The sequence below is a fragment of the Euwallacea fornicatus genome, chromosome 24, assembly GCF_040115645.1.
Source record: "Euwallacea fornicatus isolate EFF26 chromosome 24, ASM4011564v1, whole genome shotgun sequence".
NCBI lineage: Eukaryota > Metazoa > Arthropoda > Insecta > Coleoptera > Curculionidae > Euwallacea > Euwallacea fornicatus.
Genome location: NC_089564.1, coordinates 2,724,596 through 2,736,774, shown reverse-complemented (window position 1 = coordinate 2,736,774; position 12,179 = coordinate 2,724,596). Strand labels below are relative to the sequence as shown.

The 12,179-nt window shown below is 30.2% G+C and overlaps 3 protein-coding genes across 3 annotated transcripts in view; 2 read left to right on the top strand and 1 right to left on the bottom strand.

The window, feature by feature from the left end:
* The window catches only part of Bruce (BIR repeat containing ubiquitin-conjugating enzyme), a 70,643-nt gene extending 68,837 nt beyond the window's left edge, over window positions 1-1,806 (bottom strand). The window contains 1 exon segment of the mRNA XM_066296107.1: window positions 1,593-1,806. Within this exon segment, the coding sequence (XP_066152204.1) occupies window positions 1,593-1,806 (214 nt within the window).
* Window positions 1,807-3,210: 1,404 nt separating this feature from the next.
* On the top strand, window positions 3,211-11,922 carry LOC136346643 (non-histone chromosomal protein HMG-14A-like). Its single transcript, XM_066295960.1, has 4 exons — window positions 3,211-3,347; window positions 5,490-5,594; window positions 8,149-8,251; window positions 11,303-11,922. The coding sequence occupies exons 2-4, from the start codon at window positions 5,508-5,510 to the stop codon at window positions 11,419-11,421; spliced, it is 309 nt and encodes a 102-aa protein (XP_066152057.1). The 5' UTR covers window positions 3,211-3,347; window positions 5,490-5,507; the 3' UTR covers window positions 11,422-11,922.
* Window positions 8,261-11,286, top strand: LOC136346641 (uncharacterized). Its single transcript, XM_066295958.1, has 2 exons — window positions 8,261-9,322; window positions 9,437-11,286. The coding sequence occupies exons 1-2, from the start codon at window positions 9,088-9,090 to the stop codon at window positions 9,655-9,657; spliced, it is 456 nt and encodes a 151-aa protein (XP_066152055.1). The 5' UTR covers window positions 8,261-9,087; the 3' UTR covers window positions 9,658-11,286.
* Window positions 11,923-12,179: the final 257 nt, after the last annotated feature.

Here is a 12,179-nt window from a genome sequence, read left to right as displayed (position 1 = left end):
TAATTTCCTATCAATAATAATTAAGTGATTATAGGCAATGGAGTTTTGACAACTTTTAACTGAAACTTTATAGAGACGGTGATTAGAGAATTGCAGATATATAAAATATCAAAGTGATCACTGAGATTTCATGCTTTTAACCTAAACTTGTTTTATTTCCATATTATTACTAACAGGAGAAATTTGAACATTGAAAAGTTTAAACTTAAAATATGTTAAAAAAGTTTCAGATAAGGTGTAAAATGCTATCTTGCATTTCAATGGCAAAGGAAATATGAGTGCTTTTAAATTCCAGAACAAGTATATATTTACATATTATTGACTGTTAAATATATCAGGCATTTAATTTTTCGAAGAAAATATTACTTTTAACATTTATTAGTTGACAACAAAATTAAATAATCAAAATTAAAATTGCAGATCAAGGTATTTAAGAAATCACCAATATTGACATCATCACATTTTTCTTCACTATATTTGTGGTATTTACAATCTTCAATTTGGTTTGGTTACTGAATTTGGCAGCTGATATAAAACTATAAAGTTATTTTGACAAACTGACACAGAACAATGATTAAAACCATTTTACTTCAATCATTTGCTTAAAAGGGAATAAAAAATTATCCATTTTCTATTATTTATTACATATTATGTACAACCTGTACCAAGCTGAATCAAAGAAAGGGCCTGTACTTTACTACTTGCAATCCTAAGTTGGCATGGTAATTATACCTCTTTTTGAAACAAATTTATTCATGATGAATGTAAAATGAAGAATAAAATTAACTATGAGATATGAAAAAAGAAGTATTTAGATTTTTCATGTCGATTTCACTTGTCAATTATTCCAAAATATGACAAAAATCAAGTTGCGTATCTGATGATAGAAATGTTATTTAATATTTCTGTCATCTTACTCTTTCTGTGATAATGAGTAAAAGTGAAACCTTAGTAACTAGTTACTTGCAGACTTGTTACTAAAATGAGACTTCTCTATCTAGCAAGGCCCTAACTGTGGCACTTTCTTACTAATGTCAATGCTTTTAAAATTTTGTAAAATATGCAGCTACTTCAGTAGGTACATTACTTGTCTGCATTCTTATTCTGTCATTTATAGCAAAGTTAATTTTTATAAAGACATTTTAATACCATTTCGATTTTATTGCGTTAAAAAAATGGTATTTATATCTATAAGTCTGGTCTACCTGACTTATGAACTTAAGTACTGAAAAACAGACAATTGAGGAATGAACTTTTATCCAAATCCCAGCTAGAAATTTGTGTAAGAGAGTGAAAGTAGGAAGAAAGGAAATTAGTTTAGGAAAATGGTTTGGTCAGTTGCAGAAGAGATAAAAGAAACCAAACAATGATTATTATTGTTTTCGCCAATTTGGCAAGATTTCAAGTGGCCACACTGATTACAAGAAATCCAGTTTTTTCTCTTTAGAATAGAACAAAATGAACAAATGTAACATAACTTCAGAAAAGTGATGAACTTCTGAAGAAATGAGGATATGCTTGAATTATAAACCAAATGTTCAACATCGTCAATCTAAATCGAATCTAGGCATTCTCATTATCCTTGTCATTACCTGAGAGATCTGTAGACTGTAAAATAACTCCAGAATTAACATCCAAAACTCGCACTAGTCCATTGTTGGTGGAAATCAGGATAACATTGAGGGATGGGTGATAAATAATTTCCTTCACATCGGTGTCCACTTTTAAGTAACCGTCCTCGTTCAGCAACCACGGTTCTTCAGGCATTTTGCTAAACACATCTTGCGCCATCAAAGATCAAGACATTTGCCGTTTTTCGATTAAAAACCAAATCACGAAATCGCAGCCAGAGCAAAAAAACGTAAAACGAAAAAAATTAATTTGGAACAGTGCGGTCAGTCGACAATGACATTGACAAGTGAGAAAATCCCTAAATGGTAGTAAAATATTAAATTTTAAAGCTGCAACATTAGGCGCTTCTAATTTGTTTAGAGTTCGATCTACACCGGATAGAGTACTCTACATACTCTATTGAGGGACAGACCATCAAGTTGCTGTGAATTTCAGAGTAGTGTTGTTTTTTATATTCCAACATCCTAACTAGATATTGATTGATTAGATCTAAGACATAATATTCTGATTAAGATATATAGAATGGAATAAAAATGTACGATTAACTCTTGCGACTAGAATAATCATAATAGTATATGTAGTGATTGAAGTGTGCATAGTTAGCACTAAGATATACAAGAATAAGAAGTTTTGTAATAAAATGGATATTCTTTGTTCAATTGTGCATAATGTTTATTCATTATTAACTTTGTTAGCACGTCGCCTGGTTAACTTGAATTAACATTTATTACTTTACTTACTTTACTTAATTAAACTTAAGGGCCAAATTATTAGTATGCTGTCAACATTTACTGTAATAACAACAAAGACATTGAAATAAAATCTCAATATTGGAATTGGAAAGTGATGGTCCCTTGTTACCAATTAATACAGTTAAATACTGCTAAATACTCATAGCGTTGAACTAATACCTGATAAATTCCTGCTACATATTCATTTTGAAAAGATGTAGCATCATTGCTGAACCATTGAATTTAATATATCGATATCATCAGTTCATGTCGGCATATAGGGATTCTGCAAGTGGGAGAAGGATCGCATAAGTTTTGATATGACTACGACAGAGACTAACGAAGCGCGTTGAGAGGGTACAGTGGAAGTCATCGGAGTTAATTCGGCCGACGTCTTAACTCGATGTTTAGATTAGTATCGATTTTATTGCTTTCGCGGCGATGAATTTTTTTGAAAATATTGGAACCAAAAATAACAATGTATAATAAATGAAAAAATATCAAAATTTAATAATTCCATGCGTTAAAATCGAAATTTTTAGCCCGCTTTACCTGTACTGCGTTTCCGAATTCTGATTTAAGTTATTCTTGGTGTAAATAAGATAATAAAACAGCCAAGCCAGATATATAGCTATAGCTACCATTATGATTTACACGAATAAAAATATAAAACATGCCAAATAACAAGTGTACCCTACAAAAATTACCCTTCTTCTATATTCAACTCTCTACTTCACTTCCAGCTTCCTCGCAACTGTCGTAACTGCCAATGTAGGAGTCCACACTGAAATAGAAATAATCGAATAGGGAATCGGATTACTTTATCGATTATCGATTCACCGCATACCGAATCTTGCCCATCTCTATAGTGTAGCAATCCCCCACCTATATTGAGGTCTCATTCCACTACGAGCAGAGGTGTTACCTGGACGCCGACTTTCTACAAGGAACGTTTTAGTTCTTTATCTTACCCGGTTGATTTGTGTAAGTATAAACTTATTTTAATTTTTTTAGGAAATTTGTTATAGTTTGTTTGTACAGTATTTGATAACTTGCTACCTAGACTCATAGAACTTTTCTTGCAAATTTCGGTAAAATCATGCAAAATGGACGTTCCTAAAATCCACCCTGCTCTTTTCGTTGAATTCTGTATTGATTTGCCGTTTTTAATTTTTTCTTATTCCAAGTTAATTAATTACGTGTAATTGAGGACTGAATTTAATGTTTTTCATAAATGTGGGTTTCTCAAATAACGACTTCATACAGGATGCTGAATTTTGGCGCCAATTGTCAATCGCCATCACCTTTTTGTTGCGTTTCGTTTGTCGAGATTTCTTTGAATATTTGTTTTCCTTTTTATATATTGAACAGGATTTTGTGAAAAATGTCGTTTTCTCTCCGATTTAACCGATTTTACTCTTTCACCATTTCAGAGATATTAAAAGATACTTTGTACATTTGTCAGGAAAATAAATATTTTCCAAATATTCAATAATATTCACAGACCGAAAATTGATTTTGGTCAGCTTGGAGATAAATTAGAATAGGGATAGGCAATATGAATTTGTTGTTACTGTGAGGATCTTGGAAATAGTGAGAGGTATAGATATGGTTAAATGGGGGTAAAGTTGCATAAACTAAAGTTTAAGAAAGTGGAATTTAAAAATCAACAAAATATATTTTGGTTTTTAAGATATTTAAAAAAAAAATTATTTTTCAATATTATATATAATTTTGATCTAGCGTTAGTATTGGAACTATACCAAAATTTTTTATCAGTTTTTTAAATTAATATTTTGTCTTGGCAGAATCATTAACTTCGTTTTTTTTAAATACAATATGGAGGTACTGATATCACATTCTGAAAACTCTTTTTTCTGATTTCAATGATTTATAACACTTAATTAATTGGGTTTTAGTTTTTTTTTCAGTCTTAATAAAAAAATATGGACCTGTAATTACTTTTTTAATTTTTAAGAATAAACAATTAACTATATCGATAAAAACTAATGTGTCAAGAAACCAACATTGTTATCAGTCCAAATGTGCTATTATTACATCTATTTATTTTCCAAAACATGGCTTTAACTGAATGATAATAAATAGACACCTAAAGAACATAAACTGTTAATTAATATAGTCATTTTTTTGCATCAAATCTAGTGGTGTATTTAGATTTTTTTTAAGTTGTTCCTTTTCAAGTTATTAGGTTAAAAAAATTAACAAATAAAAATATTTTGGTCAATGGGACACTAAATATTTTTACATCATTAAAAAGCATTTATTTTTCTTTTTTCATGTATTTAAGCTGATTTATCTAAATATTGATTTATATATTTTCTGTTGTTTAACTAGGTCAAATATATAGAAGTTTTTTGAAAAACTTATAGATGAAAAAGATATACATATATGTTTTTAAATTATAAATATTTTTCTGATAAATAAATTTAATATATCACTGAAAAAAGAAAAAAAAATGCTATTTAATGATAGAGAAATATATAAGGTGTCTCACTTTGGACAAAAAAAGATTTCATTTAATATCTTGAAAACTGACAACTTTATAAAAAATTTAAGTGTTTCTGTGTAATTTTTATGAATTTAATAAATGATTGACATGTAATGCAGAATCTAAAATGATTAAATTTTCAAAAATTTCTTTTATATCACAAAAAATTATAGATGGTCCAATTTTCTTTGCATCAAGTTAAAATATTGAGCTAACACTAATTTTACTTTTTATAGCAGCAGTAAAAGAATTGTCTCAAGTGTTACTTGAAAAGACTTTTTCAATGTTTTTTTAAGCGTCAGATGAGACATACAGCATTGTTCTGTTTTCCACTAGAATTGTTTTGTCCTTATTTTAAATAATTCGGACTATAAACAGACAACATGTTTAAGTTATTAATTTGAAATTGTAAGAAGTTACTAATACTTGACTAGGAATCTTTTAATCATATGTTTGGCGCAAATGCCCCATAACTTTTTTATTAATTGTTTTCATAAATAATAGTAAAGGTGTAGTCTTACAATCAATATTACCAACATGAAATTTATGAAAATTCTGATTAAAGAAAAAGATATTCTGGATATTTATATATATGTTTTCTTTCTTTCCCATGACAGTACAAGAAATAATCAAGTATGTCTGACGAAGAGGTTCAAACTAAGGCACCAGTAAAGAGGGGGCGCAAGCCCAATCCCGAAAAACCAGCTCCCAAGAAAGAAGTGGTAATCATTTTGTTTTTGTTATAATTTTTCTTTTTTGATCAGTTCAAGAAATTTTAATTAATATGCATTGATCTGAGATCTGAGATATATTGAAATTCATATAACTATCAACTCAAGTTTATCAGTAATTTTCATTTCTTGTTTTTTGGCAGTTACACTATTATAGTAGTTTTGCAAATATTATATTTAATTTGGTATGTGCTTTTATAAGACGTTTTCTAATAGGTTTAAAGACATACATGTGTTCAAAATTTGTGAGATCATCTTATATTTTTTAAGTCAGAGATGTATGTTTAGTTATTTTTTCTTGAACATTTTATGAATTGTTAGTATCTTAGTATTATGATGAAATTGCAGAGAATGGTAAGGAATGGATTGAGGCCCAGTTGCATTTTATATTTCTTCTCTAGTTTTAACAGCACTTTAAAATTTCTTGCTGTAAGTGGTTATAAGCACGTTAATCGTCAATTTTGACGTACATGTACCCAATTTTTTATCATTAAAATCTGCGTTTTTTTTTTAATGAAGATAAAGTTGAAAATGAAATCATACAAGTGACACTGTAGAAATTTCTTAAATTGACAAGAACCTTGCAAATATTTAATAATGTGTGATAAAAGGTAGGATAAAGAAGTTGTGACTGCTCATATAAATACGTTTTTATTCAAATTTTCGCTTGACTTCAGTTTAACCGTAAAATTACTATCACCGCATTTTAATCATTACACATAATACAAATGTTTATAGTAATTGATCATAGACATTTAGGCTGTTCCATTACTTTGATATAGTTTGATTGCATTTAAATATACAGGGTGTCAATTTGAAAACTTTTTATCCTTATTATTTTTGAAATAAGGTATATTTTTAAAAAATCACCCGAACATGTCGATTTTGTTATCAAGGTGGAACAATTTTATGTAAAATTTATTGCTCTTCTCTCGTCCCTTATCACTCGAGAGCCATTTTCTAAATATTGTACATGATAAAAGAGATTAAGTAATATATATTTTTTAAAGGGTTTTTCATTCGGTACATTTTGGTACCGCATTTTTTACTTTTGACTGTTGCGTTGTTAAGTTAGGCGTCTTTGATAATTCTAATTCCATTTTCGTATTAGTGTTTTGATAACTTTGAAACTAAGACTTTTTTATTTAGACATGTTTTAAGATTAGGAAATTATTGTATGCTACACAAAATTTTTAAGCACATCCCATAAAAATATTTTTGGCATACAGTGTTCTATGAAAATTTGATTTTTCTAAACGTGTTTTTTCAAAGAGATTTCGCCAATATATTACCTTGGGTTACACGGATACGCCTGTCATTTTTGTACAAACAAAATCGAGACTCATCCGTAAATAATACTTGTTGCCATTGAACCTCTAATCATGATGCTCCCTGACAAAATTTAACCATGCTCTCCGATGAACTCCAGTTAAAGCTGGACCTCACGCAGCAATTCTAGGTCTCAAATTATGTTCTCTTAGTCACTGACGAAGATTTTCTGTAGAAATTTATAAACCATTAGCATCTCGAAGCTGAATTTGAAGGGTTCGAGCTGTTACAAAACGTTGTCTTAATGCTAAGATTCTTAAAAATCGGTCCTTAATTGGAGTTGTTATTCGATTCCTTCTTTGTCCTGGCCTCCGACCGTAACTTCCAGTCTCTATATCTTCGTATGGCTCGTGAAACGGTTGTGAGACTTACATTAAATCTTTCTCCAATTCTTCGGTAACTCCAACCTTCTTCAAACAATATTGGCATTTGAGCACATTCTTCGCGAGTGAGATTTAGTGTTTCACTTTGCATATTGATCAGGAGAACTTGCTAAAAATGACATGACTAACACTGCATCTATATTTAACAATTAGTGTCATTGTTAGGTTTTTAATGGCCTCCTACTTACTTTAATGTTTATAATGATAAATAAAATCAATAAATTCATTTTATGCTATGAAATGGTGTTTTTCGTGCAATAGGAAAGATAATGGAATAAATTTTAAAAAATGTTAAAAAAACATAGGGCTAAAATGTGAATACCATTCTAACCCGATAATGCGACTGTTAAACTTTAAAGGATATTATAAATAAAAAAAAAACCGCTATAATTGCATCACCCGGTATTTATAAAAAATAGGCATTCTTTGTGAATGCAGTTAATACATCAACGTTTTGGAAGCGATAACCTATCATTAAAAAAAGTCGTTCAAATCGGACAAGTAGTTTAGAAAAAAAATTATTTGAAACTTTTGGTTATTTTTCAGTGGTGCGTTAATTTTTTGGGAAAGTGTATTTCGAGAAACACGGGGTCGGTCTTTCATTTTATGTCCTCAAATTGCAAACTTTTATAACCTTGTATTCCACCAATATTTGAACAAATCAAACATGTTTCAGTAGATTCATGGTTATTCAGTATAGATCTTCCAATTAATCATAAACGTAACTCTAATAGATTTCATTTTGAAGATGATACATATGTACTGATTATGTGTTTTGCAGTTATCTTAATTATATATCCGTTTTTACCTACCTATGTATTGTTTTTCAATAGGCGAAAAATGCTGATGAAGAAGATGCTCCGCCAGCGAAGCGTGGACGTGGACGTCCTCAAAAGGCTGCACCAAAGAAGGCTGCTGCAGCCAAATCCAATGGAGGTATGCAAAAACGTGCAAACAATTCTAAAATATATCAATAATAACGTATTTCGCAGTTTTTACCATCTTAGAGGAGAATTTGTTCTGAAGCTATGACATTTAATGTATGTACATACATTGTGTTGAGATTTTGATGTATCTCTGTAGCAGAACTCAATTCAGGTCTACGTTGCCCATCCAAATACATATAGCAAACTATAAATGTAACAAATAACAATCTGATGAATTTATTCCATCTTAGACTGTTATTAATTACTGATAGAAAAGAATATACCCAATAGACAAGGGCCGTGACAATTCCGACTTCAAGAATAAAATGAAATCTAAAATGAATATAAATAATTCACTGTAACTGAATTATGTAATGAACCTATCTGCTTTTACCGTGCGACCAAAATCTGCTGACAATAAATTTTTTTGTTCCCCTGTACCCATGGAAATTTCCTCTGTATCATGGATTGATAACAAAATTGCTGGGTGTCGTGTGGGATATCTCTTACTTAAGTCAAATGCCATTTGCCGTACGTAATTAATTAACTGAAATTAATAAGGTTCTTTGCTTTTTGGCATACAGTTGAATTCAGTAATAATGGACCTTAAGGATCCACCAAAACAAGTCCATTATTGTAGAAGCCAAAAAATTTTGAAATGTGCTAAAAAAATAGATAAATGCATGCTAAAAAGTTAAAAACTTTATTTTACTAAGTAATCCAAATACTAAAAAAAATTGTAGTATGTACCTAGAGTAATTTGTAATAATGTATTATACAATATAACAAAACAAACCAATTATACATAGATACATAAAAGTACATATACATTTATTAAGTTTATATATGTACTATCTATGTACATACAAAAACAAAAACATACATATACAGGGCGTGGCGTGGGAACCAAGAGTTTTTCGAACGAGTAGTACTCGACTGTTCACAAATGGAAGGGTTGTGCCTCAACAGGCATTTCATTCTTGGCTCATAGCATTTTATTATTATCTTTCAGTTGTCACCATGGAACCGTCGTGGACATTAGAACATCGAATATTCGTTTATGATTGTTTTGTTAGGAGTGGTGAGTCTGTGACTGTTGTTCAGCGTGAGTTTCGTCGTAGATTCGATATTAATCGAAATGATTCTGTTCCCACGCGTGACACAATCTTACGTTGGGTTAACAATCTACGAACAGGAGGTTCAATAATGAAAAAAAAGCCTCCCGGCCCTCAACGTACTGTGCGCACTCCAGAAAACATTGAAAGGGTGAGGCAAGCGATACAGAGAAGCCCATTTCGCTCTGCTCGGAAACATTCAACTGCTCTTCGAATAAGTGATCGTACTGTAAGACGGATTTTGCATGAAGAATTACGAAATCAACGGAGACCTGAAAAGGGTGAGAGCCAATTTTTTTGAACGTCTTCAACATTGCGTCAACAAGAACGGACAGCACATGCCAGATGTAATTTTCTGTTCATGATTATAAAGTGCTGTTTTCGACCATGCTGTTATAATAAAAACACAAATTATATATCAAGAACTATAACGATTCTATGATTATTTCAAAAACACTCGATCCCCATGCCGCACTCTGTATATGTAAGACATAAAGTTAATTCTGAATGAAATACGTTATTATTTTCGTTTGCTTCAATTTGTTTTTGAAATATTTTTCTATCAAAGGTAATTCCAACTTATTTAAAAACTTCTTGAAAATCTCTTTGCTTAATGTATTTTCGTAAGGTTTGAAGTAATTCCAAAGCCTCTAATTCATTCACTTAATTTTATCATCACGTACTTCTATTTCGTTCATATCTATTTTCATTGGAACAAATATTTTCAACAATTTCTTCATCAGCTAATTCTTGAGTAGTTCTAAAAACTGATGATCAGAATTGTTAAAAACCAATAGATTTTGAATTTCCATCCATTCATCTAATTGAATTTCATTTTTTGGAGACCAATTTTCGTCTTGTTCTCTTTGTACTACTACTACAGTTGCTCTTTTTATCAATCAAGCATGTCGAAAACAATTTTGAATTATTTTTAAAGAAACTAACTCCAAGACAAATTAAAATGTTCATAGTATCTACAACTGTTGACTTTTAATGTCATTAGCCTGATATAAGAATTTTATTTGCGTGTTTTTAAAGAAACCATTTACAAAGCATTTGACCAATTTTTTAATATGTCCTTCCTCGCACCTTCCTTTATTTGACAATTATTTTTTAGATGATTTTTAATTTTATCATCCCGGTGCCACCAGATATTTGAAATTGTTTATTTAAAGATGATTTTTTAGACAATTCGACCTGCGGACTTCCATTTTCAATTTCGTTGATAATTGATAGTTTTTCACTGAGTGAAATTGCATGATGCCTTTTTCCATTATTGTTTTTACACATACAACACAAAAAATACAAACGATAAAACGTTCTGTTGGTTAAATTCCTAGCATAAACTAGCATTTAAATACACGCAAAATATAAATGTGGATAGATTCTAAAATCCGGATTTTCACTAAGACACACCTCGTTCATAATAGATTTGATTATATTTTATGTTCATTATATTTGAATTAAATTATATTGATTAAAATGCACTTGAAAATGGGGAATCAAAAGTTATCCACTATATTCGAGTGTTCATTATAATGGAGCACATAATAAATGAGTGTAGTCCCGTAGTAGTTTTCTGATGGTTTAATAGGAGCAAATATTTAATAGAATTGCTTCACTAAAGAAGGTTGATCCTGGAATTCCATCTTGTCCCAATCTCGGGTGTTCCACTTTCGCTAAGGTAGTGAAGTATCCCCAATGCTGGTTCAACTTACGAGAGGCGAACCCTCTCAAAAATGTAACAATTTGAAAAGCTACTTAATACCAACATCATTATTACAACTTTGTATATTAGCTTTGAGAAAAACTTGTAAAATAAAACTTGCTATTATATTAATTTTGTTTCCTAAATCCTAAAATGATTTTTCATTGTTAGCTCAAAACTAGCAATTTAAAATTTCTCATTTATTGAATTGGAATATTAATTATCATTTGTCTTTCAGTTACTTCTAAATCCGAAACTAAGGGTCGACGCGGCAGAAAGAAGAAAGAGGAAAAGAAAAAAGAAAGTTCTGATGAAGAAAATAGCAAAAGTGCCAACGAAGAGGAAGACGATGATTAAATAAAAATTGGTTAGGAAGTTTGGTCCTAAATTTTGGGGATTCCATCTCAATGAAGCTCATACTGCCACTTATTAACATTTAAATTTAATTTACAGTTGTCACTTGGTATTGTATATCATTCCAGGTATGCGTCATATATACTCCATTATTGACTCAACCTAATGTTGGAAAATACTCAATTTACTTAGAATAAATTCCTAATACTTATTCCATATTAGGTTTAACTTGTTAGGTTTAGGATTGTTGTTTCAAAGTTATTCATAGTTCAGGTTTTGGTGTTTTCAAATGTTTTGGTTAGTGTTTGTGCTAGTGTTAATGTTTGGTTTTCAAAAGGTGTGGTCTCGTTTTAAGTATTTATTTCGTGATTAATTTTATTTTCAGATAAAAAATCAGACTGATGTTTCTAGGTTTCCACATTGTAGTAAATATTATTTATAAACCTTGAAGTATCTAGGTGAAATTTCACAAATTAAAATTAAATTTTTTCACTGTTGTGCGAAGTGTACAAGTTTTTTATCATTTGTTTATTCAGCAATTTACAGAATTAATACGGAACTAAAATCAAATGGAGGTGGACTTATCAACGCAATTAAAATTTTACTTCAAATTAAATCCTTTAGTATGTAGAGGTACGTAATTTGCAAGCACAATGACGTTTAAAAGATAAAGTTTGCGCCGAACTAAAGCCCCGAAATTTAATATTATCCTGTCCCTTTGAATAAAGTTAATATCCAATTAATTAAAACTTAATTGGTGC